Genomic DNA, 21,340 nt, shown 5'->3' with positions numbered 1-21,340 from the left:
AGCAACTGAACCAGGTGGCAAGTTGTGTTACATTATCCAGATAATAATGCTTTGCACCCGTCTTGTTCTTCCTGCCCTGACATTACAGGAAGTAAAGCAATGAATGGCTCTGCAGCTAAACTACAGCAGTATTATTGTTGGCCAACAGGAGGCGCCACCGTGGCTGAGGCACGCGTCTACAGGGATGCCCGAGGCCGGGCCAGCAGTGAGCCACACATCAAGCGGCCAATGAATGCGTTCATGGTTTGGGCAAAGGATGAGAGGAGGAAAATCCTTCAGGCCTTTCCTGACATGCATAACTCCAACATTAGCAAAATCTTAGGTGAGTGCAGCCACTGATACTGATTATGTATCCAATGAGTGGAAAGAAGGGTCCTCATGTGACACCTAAGGGAGACTGTCGAATGCAGATATTAGGTGTCTCAGCAAGCTGTCCCGGGAGACTGTCTCTTCACTCTTCACCCCGCACCTCGGCATTCAGGTTTAGGAGTTAGTACATCCACCAGGTGCCAGGGCAGGACTGACTAAACACTTCTTTTAGAGACAAAACTATTTATTGTATGTGTTAATAGGACAACTCTGAGAGGTCACTGCTAATTAAGAATCATAAAGACAAGCTTTATCTCCTTTCCTTAATTTAGTCTTTTAAAATCTTTTAGCTGCTATGAAACCCTGGAAACACTCATAGAGTTTTCTGCTTTAGTGTTCTTGGGTTCATATGTCCTCCTGAAAGAACTCACCAAGGACTAAGGGTGAGCCCCCAAATAGTGTGAAATTTATGGAGTGTAGAACAGTGCCTCTAATGATAACTTTAAAACTTGTAAAATAAAACTACATTTACTTTAATAAGATATGACTAGTTCAAATTTCATAGCAGTGAGTTGAACACATAGACCACAGGGCAGAGGCCCATTCTGTGGTAACTTGCCAGAGTGATTCTCCTGTTTCTCTGGATTAAACTCAATCCTTTTTCTATTAGTGTAAATCTTGCCTCGTGCAGATTATACAGTGTGGAATTATTGTACTCAACATATTGAATGTATTTTATTCAACATGCAGCATTGCAGTCAACATGTTTCCTCTTTAAGAAGAAAAAACACAGAAGGCGCTGTTCTGTTTAAGCTGTCATGATGTGACAGAATCTCAAAGGGAACTGTTTAAGAAGCCGAAAAACATTAGAGACTTAAACTGTGGTTTTCTTGTTTTAAATGTTTTGTTCAAAAGCAATAAATATTTAACCTGAGTAAATATCAGTGATCTGGACATACACAAATACACATGTTTTGTCACTGTATAAATAATTTAACTTGATTCTGAGACATTTGAGGCAGTGACCCCTATGAAAATTTAGAACCTACATAAGATCAGATAGTGTTAAGGTGTTAAAATAGTTTTTTCCTTTTTCTTTTTGATGTTTGAATTTCAAGGTGGATACTAAAAATCATTACAATTAAGTGGAGTTTTATTTTTAGACTTTCAGGGATATATATCAGGGTATCATTCTTATGAATTTAAAGACCTTTCAAACCATGATGGATATATTAAATTTTTTCTAATTAATAGATATTCCAAAGAAAATTATTATTTTTCTGTCCCTAAATTTTGATATCTAACTTTGAAATTTTCTCTTTTTTGGCCATTTTATTAGCAGTGTGAGTAAGTTCACCAATGGGCACAGAACCTCTCTGTTTCCATGTTGGCAGCTGTGGGGAATCTATATTATTGATGTGCATTCTGTGAAAAAAAATTAAGAGTATAGTAAGTGTATTCATTAAAGTGTAAACTTTTAAGCACAAGCATTTTTAAGAGCACCAAAAATCCTCCATTAACTGGGGCTTTAAGCTGCTGGGAGCCAGCTGAACACAGAGAACCTTGTCCGTGTAGACTTTCTACACAACTTTTGCACAACAATCAGGAAAACAGGGATGGATGTGCTATTAAAACAGACCAGGATATTGCTGGCTACAGGGAATATTTGTACAACTTTTCCATTTGTTTATATATGAAAAATCTCCACTGAAGAACAGCTAGCATCCAGTCAGCACAGCTGTTAGCGCTTTATTCACTAGCGACACACAAAAATGCAATTTGATACACATTAAAAAACACATCCCTTCTTCGTCAAGTGTTTAGATAATTCTTTATAAACAATATTAGAGAAGTGAATACTTTTCCTTCTTCCTGTATAAACCGTATTAAAAATTTCTTACTTTCATTGGTATGGCTTTGAATGAATTGTTTAGAGTACTTGAAAATGGTATATATAATTCCAACTGTACCTTCCGGTTCTAAAGTTATAACTTCTTAAGGAGAGTTTAGGCTTTTTAATTACCTTAGGCCAGGAGAGACAGTGTGCACATTAGGTTTTTATATATGGAAGAATATCAACACTTGCTAACATCTTATCAAAGGATAGCTTCGCCAAAGGTGCTTGGAGTGTTAGGGTTGTTTGAATTACTGGAACCTAGAGACTTGTTCCTGAGTATTCTGTCATACTCCAAAGTATACTTAGGAAATTCAGGTTTTTAACCCTATGCAGATGGGTGGGGAAATGACCTTGGTGTAGGAGATGATCTTTAAGCAGCAAAGACATGTTTTAAATTATACTTATTGTAGCATCAGGCTTTAAATTATTGAGAAAAATACTGTAATAAATGTGTCACATCCAAATTATTCTTTGCTCTATCATCTAAAATACTAGTTGTGAGGCTGGATGACATGTGGTAATAGGAGATACTCAGAGCACAGGTGGGTAAGTGGTGGGAAGGTAGACCCAAGTATTTATCAGGAGTAGGTTGCCTTGACCACTTGGGTACTTAAAGGCTATGTTTGTGTCTAGGGTCTCGTTGGAAATCCATGTCCAACCAAGAAAAGCAACCTTACTATGAGGAGCAGGCCCGGCTAAGCAAGATCCACTTAGAGAAGTACCCGAACTATAAATACAAACCTCGACCGAAACGCACCTGCATTGTCGATGGCAAGAAGCTCCGGATTGGGGAATACAAGCAACTGATGAGGTCTCGGAGACAGGAGATGAGGCAGTTCTTTACTGTGGGGTAAGTGTTCCTGCATTCAGCCACCTGAGCTTTCCTCTCCGGGTAAGAAACCACAGGATGGCTACTAGCAGTGTGTTTGGGAAGGAGATTAGAGAAAGGAGGAGGTTGTGACAGATGGGGCCTATCATGACTACACAGCCTTGCAACATGGCTCCTGCTGAAATCAAGATAAATGCAATGGATTGCTCTCAACTGATCACCCCTTTTGTTGTCTCTCAAACTCATCTAAGATACTCAGTGCCCACACACAAAGTTTCTGGTAGTTTATTTAAGTAGACACAGAGAGAGAGAGAGAGAAAAAAAAAACTAACCTTAGAAATCCCCAGAAGCTTTCCAGCTTCTCTGGGTGGTGCTTCTGACTCTAATCACAATAGTCTGCTTTTGTTGTGGGATCTACCACAAGATAATTGGCCTTGACATTGGTTAGAGGACCTCATTTTTGGCATAAGGTCCAGAACTCCTGTTGCAGTAAATTATTCTGTGGTAGAAGCAGTAACAATGTGGATTTTTCTTGCTTAAATCAGAAACTAGACATGTTTTTGATATCTTCAAGTCTGATTTCATGTCATTTTGTTTAAAAATTAGGTAATAGATTTCTGGTATAAATTTCGACTTGGCTGACTGGCTGTCTGCATTCAAAAGGGGCCTCTTGTAACCACAGTCGTCAGAATTAAGTGGGGATGCAGATGCCTATATGTTCCAGCACACTCAGACCTAGAAGCCCAGGGGGGTGGCAAACCAGAAGACTGCTCTGGAGGCCCCGGCCTGAGGCAGCTGGAATCGGACTGGAGAGACACTTAGGAAGGGCTTGAGAGAGAGAAGTGGAAGAAGTAAAGAGGAACTTCTGTTCCCTGTTGACTGGAAGGGGAATTGAGGAGCTGTGCTGTGTCAGGAAAATAAAAAAGCTTCACTTGAGGTGAAGAAAAGAGATACGTTAAAGGAGGTATCTCTTTTAACCTCATGGAACAAAAGGTTGGTTTCAGAAGCATGTGTTTAAAAACAGAAAACTGGTTTGGAAAGGTAAATAAAATACCAAAAAAAAAAAAGGGGCCAATGACAGCAGTCTGGGTCACTATACACTACACTAGAGTGTCCTAGGGAGTAGCATGGGCTTCAGCATTTGCTTCGGACACTGACTGTGCCACCTGCTTGGACAAGTTATTTAACTTTTCTAAGCTTCTGTTTTTTCATGTGTGAAGTGAAACAAGTAATAGTACCTATCTCAATAAGGCAATGCTTTTAAAAATGCTTTGTATAATCTTAGTATAATATCAATAACAGTGAATTCTTATAATTATTATCCTTATTAAACATGGATTTACTCTCACAGTAAAACTATATTTTATATCACACTAGACAATCAATGACTATGCCTTCAGAATATGCCTGAGTCCTATGTGAGGATGGCACAGTCTATGTATGGTAGAAGCTTTATGAGGCAAAGTGAGGCTTAAATCTCTTTGCTATTTGAGGATCCCTGTATATTAGCAGATGAAGATTTGCCAAAATAAGATATCAAATCCTTCCGTGTTATAAATGTTTACATTTTTTAAAAAGCAATGTTTTTAACTCCAAAAGTACAATACAGTGTAATTGGGCAATTCACATGCTAATTAGAGTATTTATGAAATATACCAAATCACAGTACACTTTAGGAAGTATAGTTGTAGGTAACAAAATGTAAATTTAAGGCTGTATAATGTCTTCTTTTAATCCTGTTAGTGTATCCCTGAAAACGTGTATAATCTCTTTTGAACAGAGAATCGAAAGTTTAAATCTGAGACATTTTCTCATTCCAGCCTTTCTCTCCTGTCATGTCCCCTGTGTTGCATAGTGGGTCCCTTTTGCCATAGTCTGGAAGATTAGCAAAAGCACCATTTTAGTTCCCTGATACTTACTTGAATATATGAGATGCAGTAATTCTATTTAGTCCCCTTTATGAAAGGCAACGTTGACAATAGCTCTGGATCAAAATACCTCAACACATAACAATGTATGTAAAATGAAACTCTAATAAAACAGCTCAATATCATCTACCACTTATTGAATGCCTACTGTATATGAGGTATTTTAGGTATACAAACTACATAATCCTCTAAAATAAGGAAATCGAGGCTTTACGAGGTCTGATGGCTACTGAGGGCTTCCAGGTGGTGCTTGTGAAAGAACCTACCTGCCAATGCAGGCAGATGTAAGAGATGCGGGTTTGATCCTTGGGTTTGGAAGATCCCCTGGAGTGGAAAATGGTACCCCACTCCAGTATCCTTGCCTGGGAAATCCCATGGACAGAGGAGCCTGGCAGTCTGAAGTCCATAAGGTCACACAGAGTCAGACATGACAAGCAATTTAGCATGCACTCATGGCTACTGAAAGGTGAGATGAAGTAAAGGTTTAAATCAGGTCTCTGTCTCTGTCATGCCAAATGACTGGGAAACTGTCCTTACTACATTGCTTCAAAATAGGCCTCACAGTCCTATTCTGCACAGTCGTGAGTATGACGCTGCTATTTGAGGAAGAGCTCCTAGAACCTATAGAAAATAAGGTCTTTTATTCTGGTACACAGTGGCATAAAAGAACTTTGAAATTTAGAGACTAAGGATCCTGATAGTGTAGGAGGTCCTTTGTGGAAGGCTCATTTTAAACTGAGAAATAGGGCTATGGATGTGCAAGCAATGGCCAGAATACTTTATTCTTTAATCTTCAATGATGAGTATTTTCCTCTGCCCAATTTTAATAATATTTGCTACATAAAGCCAGATGTTATTTCCACTTAAGGATTAGTGTTCTCTTTTAAGTAGCATTCTCTTTTTAAGTAGTGGTATTAAGTAGTATTTTAAGTAGTAATATTCTCTTTTTTGATAGATTATTAACTCCCTAGGGTTCATCTTTGGAAATTGATCTTCATTAAATGCAGGGTTATTACAAGAGGGAAAGACAAACAAGAAATTCAAAGATTTCTATTGACATCTTGAGGGAATGGGGATGCAATCAATTTTTATAGCTGATTTTGAAAAGATGTGCATAACTTTCAAGGCAATAAAGTTACATATATGGCTCAACATTGCCATCCTTTTTACTGATGATAAAACTGGAAGTTAGATTTTTTTTTTACTTAGCTATTATGGGATGAATTTATCAATATATGAAATGGAGTAATGTTGTCTCTAACCTTGGATTTAACCCTTTCAATTGATAGGTTAAGTATCAGAATTTTGTAATAATCCTGATAGGAGTACTATTAATGTTTAGGTAATAATTAGGGTTCATAGAGCTATGACATTGTCTTTTCCCAAAGAACTATGGCGAAATGAAATTTATTTCCAATTTGTTGAAGTTTTATTCAGTAATTTACCTGTGAGCTAATAGAGAATTATGCAGATACTATGAAATATTAAAATTGGAGCTACTTTTTGAATAACAATAAAAATAAATTATTGAATAATTATGCTGAGCTAAATATACCAGTTATTGCAAACACGAAAACTTATAAGATAGGCAGTATCATCCTCACTACGATGTTGAAAAACACAATATTCAGAGATGTTAAATAATTTGTCCAAGGTCACACAGCTAGTAAATTGCAGAGCTAAGATTTAGACCAGGCTTATGTAAAACATCTTTCCTTTTCACCATTGCACATAAACTTTCAGTTAAAGCCTACAAATTGTTTAGAGACTATATAGTGTAAGTGGCTAAGAACATCAATTCTGGAGCCAGACTGTCCTGGCTACAATACTGGATCTGCTTCTTCCTGGCTCTAGGGATTAGTGCATTTGTTGTTGTTTAGTCACTAAGTCATGCCTGACTCTTTTGCGATCCTGTGGACTGCAGCCCACCAGGCTCCTCTGTTCATGGGATCTCCCAGGCAAGAATACTGGAATAGGTTGCCATTTCTTTCTCCAGGGGATCTTCCTAACCCAGGAATTGGACCTGTGTCTCTTGCTTGGCAGGCGGATTCTTTATCATTGAGCCACCTGGGAAACCCATAGTGTCTTTCATTCTTCTGAACTCTCCACTTGCTCTTGGGAAACTTATTTAAACTCTGTGTACCTCAGTTTCCTCATATATAGAATGGGGATGACAATAATACCTACAAAACCAGACCCTTCTGAAGACTGAATAACTTAATATATCTAAAGTGCTTGGACAATGTCTAGCATGTAGTAAGTCCCAAATTAGAGCAAATATTCTTATTCTAGAGAAATGATGCTATGTGTCAGGTGTATATTTCATATTGTAAAGAATTATGTTCTATTGGCTTGTGGCATAAGTGATTTGAACATTTGCCATTTTTATCTTAATCTTAAAGAGGTTGAATCAAGCCTATAAGATACTTACAAATTAAATTGAGTAGAATAGACTAGACATACTATTTTTAGTCTTGTCCTCCTATAGAGAAAGCTGGATTAGAATCTCTAATAGATAATATAAATAGATGTACAATTTGTAGTTTTATCTCCTAAGGAACAGACTTCATTGCCTTCATTTATAGATACTGTAAAAGTCTGAAGGATCAGCAAACAGGGGCTTTGACAACATAAATAAATAGTTCCATTGCAATTGGCAAAGCTAGATTATATACTCCAGGAATGTTCTTGTGATTTGGAAACCACATGCTGGACTTTATCAGGGTCAACTCAAACTCTACTTGGGTTAGGAGGGAAGGTTCTTAGCCGTCTCTACTCATATCAGCTACATATGTATACTTTTACAAACATCTACAACTTTTGTTTTGATGTGCACATTCATTACTTGTAAAGCCCAATACTTGCCAACTATTCCTGTTTGTGAAATCTTCAGTGTTTGAATTTTGACTTTGCAATTGATCTGTAAAGGAAGGAAAAATGCTTTTCAGGAAAGTAATTTCCGATAGACAAAGCTTGAGCACATTGGCTGGATTTTCCATTTTGTTAATTGATTAGTCAGTCAATTGGTAAGGGGCTAGGCCTATCTGAAACCAGCTGTGTGCCTAACACTGTACTAAGTTAATATAGTACATTAATTCTATCCACAACGAGCTCTCAGAGAGTGCTATAGTCAGAGAAGCCAGACACTTACATGGATAGGTTAGCAAATAATAGTTTATTATACCTACACATGTACACGTGCACCCACAGAATACATTGCATGGTGCTCCATATAATATATAATGAAGTACTAATTTTGATTATATAGATGAGCAAGTAAAGCTCAGAGGAAGGGAGATTACTTTTGCATTAAGGCCAACTATAGACCATTCCTGAAGAAGGGAACTTGAGGTTTGGGTAGGGTCAGCCAGGTGGAAAGTACAGGTGAGTGAGTGAGTGAGTGAGTATTTGCTCAGTCATGTCCAACTCTTTGAGACCCCATGGACTGTAGCCCACCAGGTTCCTCTGTTCATGGGATTCTCCAGGCAAGAATAGTGGAGTGGGTTGCCATTTCCTTCTCCAAAAGGACAGGCAGATATTCCTATTTTAGCATGAAGGAGAACATGAATATATGGAAGAAATATGAAAATGTTCAATAATAAATAAAGAGGCTATCCTAGGAATTTTATGTGGCATTAAAGTAAGGTATGTAGGGTAAAACAGTATTTTGGAAACTCTTGAAAACTATACTCACTTAAATGTTTTAGTCTCTTTGTATGCTGATAATGACAATGAAGTATCAAGGCCAGCCTAACAGTCAGCTTATGATTTTGTATCTTCAGAATCAATGGTAACCCAGAAGGGGCCTCTGTAGTCATTGTGGGAGCCCTATCTAAGTTCAGCTTGAACTCTTCTAGAGCTGGAGAGCTCACCACTTTCCAAGGGAGCTAGTTTATGAAACATCTTCTAATGCTGGAAAGTTCTTTCTTCTTAACTAGGCCATACTCTGCCTATCTGCTACTTTGTAAATTGGTTCTGATCCTCTTCTTTGGTCCATTCTAGAACAAATCTCTTCCTTTAGTGTGAAGAAAATCATTCAAGCATTTAAAGATAGTTACATTCACATTCCTTCTCCACTACCCTCTCTCCCATATATCTAAGAGCGTTACATCTTTTCTTCTCTAGAATGGGCTACCCAGCCTTTCATTTGTTTTCCCTCTCATTCACTAGTTCATTCATTCATTCATTTCATGTATTCAACAGATTTTTGTTGAGTGGTTCCTATGTTTCAGGCTCTGCCTGAGCTCTCCGACTGTATCAGTGAAACATCCTATCTTCATGAAGCTTGCATTCTAGTGGGGGACATCAGACAATTAATGAGTGAATGAATGAATAAATAAATATCAAATAGTATTAAGTGCCTTAGAACAAAGTAAATGAGGGAAAGGGGTAGGGAGTTTTAGAGGACGGAGTGCAATTTTAAAATGAGAAAATATAGATACCTCACTGAGAAGATAAACTTGAGCAAAGACCTGAAGAGGTGAGGGAGCCAGCCATGCAGATATCTGGGAGAACTAGGCAGAGCAAACAGCAACTGCAAAGATCTTGAGGCAAGATTGAGTCTGGCTTGTTCAAGAAATAATGGGGTCAGAGCAATGGGGGCATAATGATTAGGTGGGGTGAGTACTAGGTGTCAGAGGTAGTAGGGAGCCAAATTCTGAAAGGACTTGTTGGTCATTGTGAAAACTTTGAATCTGACTCTGGATGAGATGGATAGACATTGAAGAGTTATAAGCAAGAGAGTATTGTGATATGACTTAGGTTTTAAAAAGATCACTCTATCTACTGGGTTGACATATTGGCAGAAGGAAATGTGCCCTGAACTAAGGAGGCAGACTCTTACAATAAAACAAATTAGAGTTGATGGTGGCTTAAACCAGGTTTGTAGAACCAGAGGTGGCAAAAGTGGAGGGATTCTGAATATACTCCTGGGAGCAAACCAGTAGGAGCTGCTGATGGATTGGATGTAGGGATGTAGGATTTGCCCCCACAGTCAGAAGATGAAGTAGTCATTAACCAAGGTCTGAAAGGCTATGAGAGGAGCAGGTATATGGAAGAATGACCAGCAGTTCAGTATTGCACCTTTAAGGTTTAGATGGCATTTTTGACATACAAATCAGATAAGAAGTTTTATATGCATTTCCATCTTCAAGGAATGAAGGGGAATTGACCAGACAGGAAGTGGATGGGGTTGTAGGCAGTGGGTGACAGCACCTACTATCCCTCTACCATCTAGTAGTAGGCTTTCGAATATCTCCTGTCTCACTTTAGAAAGTAAGTTGTACAGATGTTTTGTCTGTTTGTTCTCAGTGTTCCATTACCAAGTTAATGTCCAAATACTGTTAAATATGTGCAACTCATGTAGAAGAGTTGGATTCTGATTCAGATTAAGTATTTTCCTGATAGTCTGAGCTTACCTTTCTCACCCTAATCTTGATATCTAGTAGAGAATTTGTGAAATAAGAAAGAATTCATCTCCTGGATATAGTACCTGTGTCACTTTGGCCAACAACAAAGACTCTTTGGAACTTAATTGGTTACTTCATTTGTAAAATAGGGGAAGTGACATTTCTCTCTCAGATTTATTGTGAGGATTAAAGAAAATAATGTAAAAATATCTAAGCATTATCCATAGCACATAACAAGAGGTCAATTCAAATTTATTTAATAGCTATATAGATATTTTGATTTTAAAATGCTGCAAAAAAAATGACCACCTATTCTTTGCAAAAAGAAAATGTCCTTCATGAAAAGAAAATGTACCATTTGATAGTTTGCATATGAAACAAACTAGTCCTATAGTTTGGTAATGGAACACTAAGAGCAAACAAATATAGATTAGCTTACCAAATTGGGAAATCTGTAAAATGGGTTAATATTGCAGTAAAAGTTTTCACTCTACACTCATTATGTGATTAAGGCAAAAATATTTTTATTGCAATTATCCAAACTCAGTAAAAAAAAAAAAATAATGAGGCATTTATTGCCTTGGGTAGGTTAGCATATGGAGAAGGCAATGGCACCCCACTCCAGTACTCTTGCCTGGAAAATCCCATGGACGGAGGAGCCTGGTAGGCTCCATGGGGTCGCTAAGAGTCGGACACGACTGAGCGTCTTCACTTTCACTTTTCACTTTCATGCACTGGAGAAGGAAATGGCAACCCACTCCAGTGTTCTTGCCTGGAGAATCCCAGGGATGGGGGAGCCTGGTGGGATGCCATCTATGGGGTCGCACAGAGTCAGACACAACTGAAGTGACTTAGCAGCAGTAGCAGCAGCAGGTTAGCATAAAATTTAATTTGTGTCAATTTGCCCCAAACTTAGGAAGCAAGAAGTATGCTGTTTTTAAAATTTGGTTCTATGAAAGAGAAGCCAGTATTTTATCAGATGTTTCTACACATGGATTTAGAGTTCTCTGTTATCTTCTTTGGTACAGTCAAAATGTCACTGCGCACAACATAGAAAATGGATCATATCAGGTGCTTAGTATCAACTGGATGCCTACAGGCTCTGCAAGCTCAGGAATTTTTATGGAATATGTGAGCATAATGTATCTGTATATTGAATATCTTTAGAGGAAAGAATGATAGAATTCAAGTCAGGTGATCTAGCTTCAAATCTCAGCAGTGCTGATTACTAAATATTGGACCTTAAGCAAGCCCTCATTTTCTTCATCTGAAAACTGGGCATAGTAATACCTCATGGAGTTACAATGTTAATTGGATGAGATAATCTATATGAAAATATTTTATGTTAGTTAAAGGTTAAGGCATCATTATTATGCCTCATAGTGTTTGACAGAGGTTGTTAAAGATAGCATTATCAGATACCCCACAGTGTGATTTTAGGCCATTTCTGTCATTTCTCCTTCTCCCAGGCTGGAAAGTGTACAGCCCTTGAGAAATTATACTCCTTCAGGACGTTCAAAAAATAGCTGGTAATTTAGTTGCTGCTGCTGCTGCGTCGCTTCAGTCGTGTCTGACTCTGTGCGACCCCATAGACGGCAGCCCACCAGGCTCCTCCATCCCTGGGATTCTCCAGGCAAGAATACTGGAGTGGGTTGCCATTTCTTTAGTTCTTCACAAATTCAGAGTATTTTCCTCTTAGACTGAGGTGGATAGAAAGTTTCAATGTAGGGGGGTTCAATAAGAATCGGTCAAGTAATTGACTGACCTCAAGTCAAGTATTAAAAGGACTTCCAGGACTTCACTGATCCCAGCTTTTATAAATGGATGGAAACTGAGGCTCAGAAAAGAGTTACAAGGACAGTTTGAAGTGAATTTATATTAATGTCCTTAAGATTGAGAAACACTTGGTGAATATTGCATCTATGAATGAATATTGTTTAAGTCCTATTCTTTGAGCTAGGTAGTAGGTCTTTCATTCTTTCAACATTTCAAGTTACAATGCCACAAGGGAAATGAGAGACAGATAGCAATGTCTCCCTGCAGAGGGAGAGACTGACCTTTGTAAAGGCTCTGGTAAGTTTATTTGAACTAGATTGACATGATGATGGACTGATCTGGTGTGACCAAGCCTTGGCACCCACTAGGATCTAGGATGAGGCAATGTGTGTTACTCTGTTAAGTAGCAAAGCTCTCAGTGTTCTTCACTTCTGACTCCTTCAACCCTGGCTCCAGCCCAGGGCCACAGGAGTAATGACATCCAAGATGATCCTTCCGTAATTAGGAAATAAAAGTTTCAACGAGCTTCCCTACAGGTTTAACCACAGAAATAAGTAGACATTTACATGGATATCAAATACACGCTTTACTGAATCTGACTCTGGGATGTATAGGATCCTTCCTCATCTTGATTTTCCCTTTATACTCTCAAACCAAGGTGAAGACATAAACCTGCTTACCAGTGTCATTATAGTATGTCTCATGTTACCAGCCTTTTTTTTTTTTGTAATGTTCTGGGACATCCTAAAAAAATGATCTTACAAGTAACTTTGTGGTGTTAACTACAGCATTTGTTCCAAATGCCAAGGGTTATCAAAGCTTTGCTTTCATGTTGCAAAACCATCAATAAATTGCTCCATTGTATTGCTTAACCTCACCCTCATCATCAGGGAGGTTTGCAGAACTCCTCCAGGAAACACCTTTGTCCTATTTCATTGTTTGCTTGGTGTTTCAAACAGAGTCCCCTCTGAGACTGTGTGAGGAATGAATTCCAATGCCACCCAGAAGAACTTGTGTATATAGATATTTCCCTCTGGTTTATTTTATTTTTTTGAATCTATACAGGCAGCAGCCTCAGATTCCAATCACCACAGGAACAGGTGTTGTGTATCCTGGTGCTATTACTATGGCAACTACCACACCATCACCTCAGATGACATCTGACTGCTCTAGCACCTCGGCCAGCCCGGAGCCCAGCCTCCCGGTCATCCAGAGCACTTATGGTATGAAGACAGACGGCGGAAGCCTAGCTGGAAACGAAATGATTAATGGAGAAGATGAAATGGAAATGTATGACGACTATGAAGATGACCCCAAATCAGACTATAGCAGTGAAAATGAAGCCCCGGAAGCTGTCAGTGCCAACTGAGGAGTGTTTGTTTGCTGAATTAAAATACTCTGACATTTCACCTCCCCTCCCCCAACAAAAAAAATTCTTAAAGAGCCCGCATGCATTTGTGGCTCCACAATTACATCAGCAGAATGGTCTTAATTGTTTCGTAAAGCGTGAGACAGATTAAGTTTTCCCTGATTTTTCATGAACTTGAGTTTTTTTGTCGTTATTGTTATTGTTGTTGTTGTTTTTTAATTTAGGTGAAGACATATTAAATATGAGACACCAGGACTTGAAAACTTATCTCAACCCATAGCTGTCTTACAAGTCTTATATTTTTGTCTTACTTTTTTCTTTTGGATGTTGATAAAGGTTTAAGTTACTGTTTTAGATGGGGTTAAACATTCTCACTCAGGTATGCTGTGCCGGCCTACAGGTTGTGAATGTGTTTTTATTCTGAATTATTTTAGAAAACAACTAAGAATTTCATATTGTGAAACAGAACAAGTCCACGGCGTGTGCAGCTGCATGCAGAGCATATTCAAAAGGCCTCGGAATTCCATTTTTCCACGTGTAGAGTTAAACTTTGAATGTGCCAAACTTTTGCATAACTTTTGAATCTTAATATTTTGAAAGTCTTAAAGGAGACACTGCAAAGTCTTAGACAATCTTTGGCATCTTAAAATAGCAAACCACACATATTTTTTTTTTTCCAGAAAATGGTAAAGTACTCAGGAATCTGGAGACAAGATATTGTAAGGAATGAACAAGGCTGCCACAGTGCATGTACCCAGTCGTGTTTGCCTCCTGACGTGCCATCAGTGTGACGTGGTATGACGTGCACGCACTAGAGCGATCACCACACCAGATAGCAACACGGTGGTCTTCTCTGCCTGAGACCACCTCTCACTACATCCAGTATCCCTTTGCCTTTAACCCTGACATTCAGTCTTAACACATTTTTCTCTTAAATAATTTATTCATTCCAGAATGTCAAGGGTCCACTTACTATTTATTTAAAAAAAAATTTGTTGGTGGCATTAATTTAATGATTCTTTTTTCTCACCCTCCTTCCCCAAAGAACTTTTCAACCCTTTTCACCTCCTTCTCCTGCTAGATACAAAAGATGTACATAGTGATTTTATGTCCCCAGAACATCTGGAAGCATTTCTGAAACAAGATACTACTAAATACCTATATAGTTGTTTTTGAACATCAGTGTATATATGGCTATAGAGCTGTGTATTTGGATACAGGTGTAGAGAATTACACTTTAACAGGAATGTCCCTGAGGTTCACCATGACTTTGAATCTTTTGCCAGAATTTCCCCCCAGTTCAGTTAAGCCACAAGTGGTAGGGTCTGCGTTGGTGGCATTTCCCTGAATGCCATTCAGCAGCAAGGGTCAACAGTGGTGACTGCCAGGCAGGAGAGTCCTGCGGCCAGTCCTAAAGCCCAAAGCTGCGGGCCGTGTGGGAGTCCACAGGGGTGCTCTCGTGGGCTGGCATCTCTTCACTGAGCTGCCTGTCCCATCTGGCACATCGAGGGAGTTCTTTGCAAAATCCCCAGGATGCAAGAAGCTGCATGACAGCCTCAGAGCAAAGACAGAGGCAAATTGTCATGATACATTCAGAGAATGAAAGAAACCCATAGGGAGGGAGAAGGAGGGGAAATACATTCCCTAAATGGGATGTTCCTACTGTTAACTCTGGGAAACAGATCACTCCTGGGGCAGCAGACGAGTTCCTCTGGCTCACTCCCTCCATCTGTGGCCACGTGGGGGTCATGCCTATGTGTGAACAAAATTAACTACCCATGTCACACAAGGAGTTTTCTGGAGATGTACTGATGCATTGGGAGGGCAATGAGGCTTCCTTCCTCATCTCCTAATGACAGGGAGCTCGGCCATGCCATCTTGACCTTCCTGAATCCAGGACTGATTGCCTATGGGGGAGCCTCACCCCGAGTAGTTCAATGGGAGAATGTCAGCAAATGGGACAGTTCACCTCATGGGACATCCAGAATCTGATCACCAGGACATAGGAACGGCCCCATCAGATTTCTTGAGCCATTTCGTCACTTGGAAGAAAATAGTGTACCTTCGTATTTATTTAAGAGTGCTCACGGCCATACCTAAGAGCGATAAATAGGTCTAGCCAAGACATTACTGTCTATGTCATTAGCTAGGAGTGCTCTCTATAAGCTGATTTAGGTACTGATAGGAATGTTTGGTTCTTAATATTGATTGGGGATTGGAACTTTGTTTTTGTACATTTATTTCAAATGAGGAGGAGGTCATTTTTCTAAAAAAAAAAAAAGAGTATTTATTATTGTCTTACTGGTTTCTTTTGATTATATACCTCTCCTCCTCAGTTCATTCTCACATTTTTTTTCCTCTTTCTCTTTGATTCTTGCTTTTGCCCTCTCCCACTCCTTTTTGATTTTGTTGCATAGGTAGAGTGCTGTATGGCTAGCATTGTATTGTATGTAATTAATTTTGCACAAAGGCAAACATTTAGAATAGTGGGTTAATTTTGTTTGTTTTTATGACCATGCCAAAATAATATTCTGGGCTGGTGGAGAACAAAGGACTGTTCTTTAGGACTGAAACTTGATTTTGCTTGTAGTTTAAAAAAAAAAAAAAAGAAACAAAAAAAAGAAAACAACACAAAAAACCAACAAAAAAACACACACACTCACAGATGTTGTTTCGTAAGTGTTATAAGCACTGGATATAAATGGTATTTTTTATCACTTCTGACTAATGTGAAGCTGTTGTACGAAAACTACATGAACAAAAGTCATCTGTTTCGACTCGTGTGGGCTTGCCTCACAGTTGCCGGATTTGAGTCATTTTTATGTCTTGTTATTTCATTTATTTATGCAAAATACATGTGTGTATGAACACTTTGTTTTAGCTCCAGCTCTGCCTCAGTACTGGGGTTCAGTTACTCCTAGCCATGTTCTTAAAAATGAAAGGCTATTCAGGAATGATCTGATTGTAAACGTCTCTTTCATTGGGTCAAACAGTGATGCTGTATTTGAATCTAAATTCTGCACATAAGCAGTTTATTCTATTTATTAGCCAAGTTTGGCTCTAAATATCCATGGAAATTAAGAATGACAATCATAGGGATCACTTCATTTTATTTTCAGTGGGGCTTAAACAAAGTTTTTATGATTTTACCATCTCATTTTAGATTTTTCTAATTGTGTAAATATAACATAGAAATAGAATTTATTTTTGGTTCATGAATATTTAGTGAAATATAAGTTATGTATTTCCTTTTCGTTCTCTATCCATGTATGTTGGTCCAGACTAGAAGTTGATAAGTCACTGTACCTCATGGGGTAGTGAGTTATCAGCCACAGTGAGAGAGCAGCCCCACTCGCAGCTGAAGCAGGAAAACCCTTCACTCGGGTTCTTGTACGGTTTAGAACCCACTGTCCACAGACTCAGCCTTTCACTTTTTTTCTCATAGAAAGCTGATGAATTGAACATGGTGAATTTCCAGCACAGCTGGGAGGGAGTCAATTTGCTCTGTGAATCCACATGAATCTTATAAGGTAGTTCCATGACCATTTAATAGCATGAAGCATGAATGCCATTATAAAGGCAAAAATCTGCCTCTGAGATTGGCTGTTAATGAAAGCCTCATCATGCCAATTAGATTAAAGAATGTTAATCAACTTTTTTTTCGTTGCTCCCTGTTTCATAATATCTTCAAATCAAAGGGAAACATCTCCACTTTGTTAAAGAACTTGCAGGATCAGGATTTTCCTTGTCACTTAGAATAGGGACACTGACAGACAATCCTGTCCTAAAGAAATGGACCATATGGAATAGGAAGGGAGGAAGGAAGCGAAGAAAGAAGGAAAGGAAGGAAGAAAGAAAAGAAAGGAAGTAAAGGAAAGAAGAAAGAGAGAAGAAAAGAAGAAAGAGAAAGAAAGGCAAACAAAGAAAGGGAGAGAGAAAGAAAAGGTCAGTCTGTGGACAGGAGCAGCCAGTCGAGCAGCTTCTCTGTTTCGCTGGCAGACGTCAGGTGGTATCTTTTCCAGAAAGGTACGAAAGCTTTGTTGTTTTCACCTGTATTCAGCTCACCCTTTTAGGAGCACATCAGTTCGCTCCTCTTGGTATTTGATACTCCCCAACCTTGTCCTCAGGCCTGATTTGATTTGCCAGGGTCCCAACACCATCTCTCAGGCCAAGTTCTAAATTCAGGTGTGGGCTCACAGTGCTATTGAGCTTGTCAAATTCTGGCCTCCCCTGAACATTAGCCCCACTGGAGCCTGGGGTGTTTGAAAAGGGTGTGATCACTCTAGGGCTGAAATTAAAGGCTTCTTTCTTTTCCTTATGAAGCCAGGCTGCTTCTCCGGGGCACACCCTCCCAAGCAGCGGGGCACAGGCACTAGTGAAAGCGGGGATTGTTTCGAGGAAGCCCATCTACCCCCAGAAGGAAGGCAGCCTGGTCACACCACAGCTGAGGCTGCTCCTCTTAATTCACTCATTCTGCAAAGAGGTGACCTCTACCTACTCATTAAGGAAAAGAAAAAGAATCGCTTTGTAGTTTCAAACCATACGAGAAGTCCTGTACCAAGTGCCAACAACTGCAAAGAATGCAGCTAGAGGAATGTATTGAAATTATTACTGGGTCTTCCTTTTTAATGAGAATATGACAAAAAATGGTTGCTGTAGCCTTGCCTGATTTTGTATATGTTTGTCTAAGGACTGAGTTGGCACTTAAGCTCACTTCTCAAAGTATAATAATATTGTATGACCTCATTTGTCCTTTTACAAAAGCACTTGCATCATTTCCTTAAGTCATCTGTCCCCTGACATGTTTTCTTCCTTAATAAACAACTTCTGTCTGTTATTCCTGCCGATTATGTTCTGTTTCTGATGCCATGTACTATTGAGCGTAACCCTCTGCTAATATCACTGAAAATACTGATATGCAAACCCTTTCCCTTTCATCCCCACCCCATCTTTTCCTTTGGGGACAGATTTCTTTCCCAAAGCTCATGAACAAGTATTGGGAATGCTGGTACCTTGGAGGCAGTGCTAGAGTGGGAAGGGGCAAGGCAGAAAGGTAAAGCTTCGTGCAGATTCTCTTCTGATTGTCGTCCATGGCAACACGAAAGCTTAAAGGCAACTCAGTGACGTATCTTGCTCAGTAGTTTCTTATTCCTGAAGATCCACAAGCAGACAGTGAGGCCTCAGTGCTGGTGCTCTTGGAGTATGGGGAATGTGCAAATATTTAACTGTTTTGTATGCTGCACATTGCAGACCTGCTCACGTGCATTCTCCGTTTGTCTTCTTTTGTCATATGTGTTTTTGCTTTTTTTTTGAAAAAGTGCAGTCTTTATTGTACCCTTCTCCAGCTTGTAGCAAATTAGAATGCTTAGCATTTATGTTCATTCATTATTGTATTTGCCATGTAAAATTTTTATTACCTTAGACAAGCTTATAAGCTGTTACTACATAACTTATCTTATTGTAACTCTTTTATTTCCTGACATTGTAATTTGTTTGTGATGTATATTGTGAGATTGTATTCTATGTTAATTTAATCAGCACAATTCACTGACATGCTGGACTGACATGCTGGCTGCTGTTTCAAAGTGTAAAGTTTGTGTAGGGCTGTTGAGACAACTGCTACTCCGTTGTCAAGGTACTGTGCTGGTTCCCCTAGCAACACTGCGGGTGTGGCCCTTGGGACGCCGAGGGCATTGAATACACCCTTGAGCAAGTTTTAACTGCAGATTTTCTTTGTAGAAATTCTATGTATAATGCAGGTACCTACGTGGCCCATGGCTGGTAACTATTTGGGCAATTAGAAAAAAAAAAAAACAAGAACCATAAAAACTAGTGTCTATTGCTGCTTTGAATATGTTTGAAAGTCTGAAAATGTAAATAGTTTATCAAAAAAAAAAATCTTGTACAGTCCAGTGTAAAGTTTTTAAATGACCTTAAAAGGGTTGTCATCACATCTTTCTCACACTCTCCTCCTGATAATGGAAAAAAGTTTGCTAAGGATTAAAGAAATGAGAAAAACAAAAAAGAGAATCTCTTCAGATTTCAAGGAATGAATCATTGTTCTTAGCTTTGTTGCATACACACACTTCTTGGATTTCGTTGTGCAGTATTGATGTGAGATAAAACTCAACATTGAATAACCTTTCAGTGGTACTTTTCAAAGTCTTCCCCTCCTCTGCCTCATAATTAAGGGAAAAGACAAAATTGAAAGACACACTGTCTTTATCTATCCTGGTGTATGTTGGCACCTTAGCTACTTTTTTTTTTTTTTCCTTTTTGCACAAGGTGCTTTCCTGATATGTTAAACATGCCATCTTTGGGTGATAATGTATATGCCATGGTGGGGCCTAGGCCCCTCAGGGGAGTGTCTATAAGAACTGCCTATTTATGCTCATTTACCTCAAGACTGTCCTCTCTACCCTTAATCTAGTCGTCATCACTCCATCTTTTGTACTGCTGTTGACACTTACAAATTAAAGATAAATTTTGTTTTATGACCTCCGTGTATGGCCTTGTCTGTGCCCTGCAGACTGCCCCTGCCGAAGCCCGGGCAGTCCTGGGCTTCCTGCTGTCTCCCCGGCCCTCCCCACACCGCTTGCTGCTGGAGCCTGCAGGGCTCCCTTATCCCACTTCTCTCCCACTCCCTGCTTCTGCCTTGCTGGGAGGTAAGGCTCAGGAAACCTTCAAACCCCTTAGCCTGGGAGACTTGCCTGTTTTTTTCCTGGTGGAGGCTACACTGCTGCAGCAGGAAATGCTTGTGGATTCAGACAGTAGGAACAGGATCCAAGGCGGATTTTTTTGTCAAGAGAAGATGAGAAAGAATGTCACTTCCTATTTGCCTGACTTCTTCATGAGAGTGAAACGGTTCATGAAAACTCCCAGCATTCCTGGGTATGAACGAATCTCAAGGGCCAGCCTCTCATCTGACATCAACTTCTACAGGCCTAGCAGCCAAGAGTGGAAAATGCTGCACTTCTGGAACCATCGCCTCCACTGTGGTTGGGAGCGGTTGGCTGATGTCTCAGCTGCTTCTGCAGCAGAGGAGAGTTCCCATCCCGCTGTGCAGCCATGAGTTGGCTCAAGAGTGAATGATATCAGCCTCTAATGGTCTGGGGTCTGGAGGTGGGGTAGTGGACCGAAGCGAGGCGGGCCCTTAAAGGAGACTGGCCAAACCAGCCAAGCCAGTGCTGTGGATCCAGAGGTTAGTGACCAAGGTCTGGAGAGGGAAACCAAGGGCTCTCGGGGGAGAGAGGGGATGCACTTCGGTGCTCACACCCTGGGGCCTGACCACCACCCTGGGACTCTCACTTCACCTTTTGTTTGAAGTAAATCTGTGCTGTTTTCTGTTTGCAAAATTTCCTCTCCTCTTTCAAAGTGAAAGTGAAGTCACTCAAGTCGTGTCCGACTCTGCAACCCCATGGACTGTAGCCTACGAGATTCCTCCATCCATGGGATTTTCCAGGCAAGAGTACTGGAGTGGGTTGCCATTTCCTTCTCCACGGGGAATCTTCCTGACCCAGGGATCGAACCAGGGCCTCGCGCATTGTAGGCAGACACATCTGAGCCACCAGGGAAGTTCCTCTTTCAAACCCCACCCCAGATATTATATTACCAACTTATCATTACCTTATCAGGCCTCCCCCTGCTCCCCGGGCAGTTTCAGGCTCTCGCTCAGGGCTTCCAAGGTACGTGGAGAGAACCTCTATGATCACATTATCTCATCGTAATAACCTGTTTCTGTGTCTGTCTTTTCTGCTAGATAACAAGCTACTGAAACCAAGGACTGTACCTTGGTCCTCCCAGCTCCCAGCACAGTGCTTGGCA

The 21,340-nt window shown here is 39.8% G+C and overlaps 1 protein-coding gene across 22 annotated transcripts in view; it reads left to right on the top strand.

Annotated features, from left to right (window-relative positions):
• The window catches only part of SOX6 (SRY-box transcription factor 6), a 765,792-nt gene extending 745,779 nt beyond the window's left edge, over window positions 1-20,013 (top strand). For 19 of the 22 annotated variants that reach the window (XM_070473416.1, XM_020904495.2, XM_020904527.2 and 16 more), the window contains 3 exons: window positions 89-322; window positions 2,840-3,056; window positions 13,213-20,013. In XM_070473416.1, coding sequence (XP_070329517.1) covers window positions 89-322; window positions 2,840-3,056; window positions 13,213-13,516 — 755 coding nt within the window. In that variant the 3' untranslated portion in view covers window positions 13,517-20,013. The remainder of the gene's footprint in view (window positions 1-88; window positions 323-2,839; window positions 3,057-13,212) is intronic. The other 3 variants (XM_070473423.1, XM_070473415.1, XM_070473428.1) reach the window with 1 other exon arrangement.
• The last annotated feature ends 1,327 nt before the right edge of the window (window positions 20,014-21,340 follow it).

The sequence above is a fragment of the Odocoileus virginianus genome, chromosome 10, assembly GCF_023699985.2.
Source record: "Odocoileus virginianus isolate 20LAN1187 ecotype Illinois chromosome 10, Ovbor_1.2, whole genome shotgun sequence".
NCBI lineage: Eukaryota > Metazoa > Chordata > Mammalia > Artiodactyla > Cervidae > Odocoileus > Odocoileus virginianus.
This window is presented reverse-complemented; position numbering and strand designations above follow the sequence as displayed.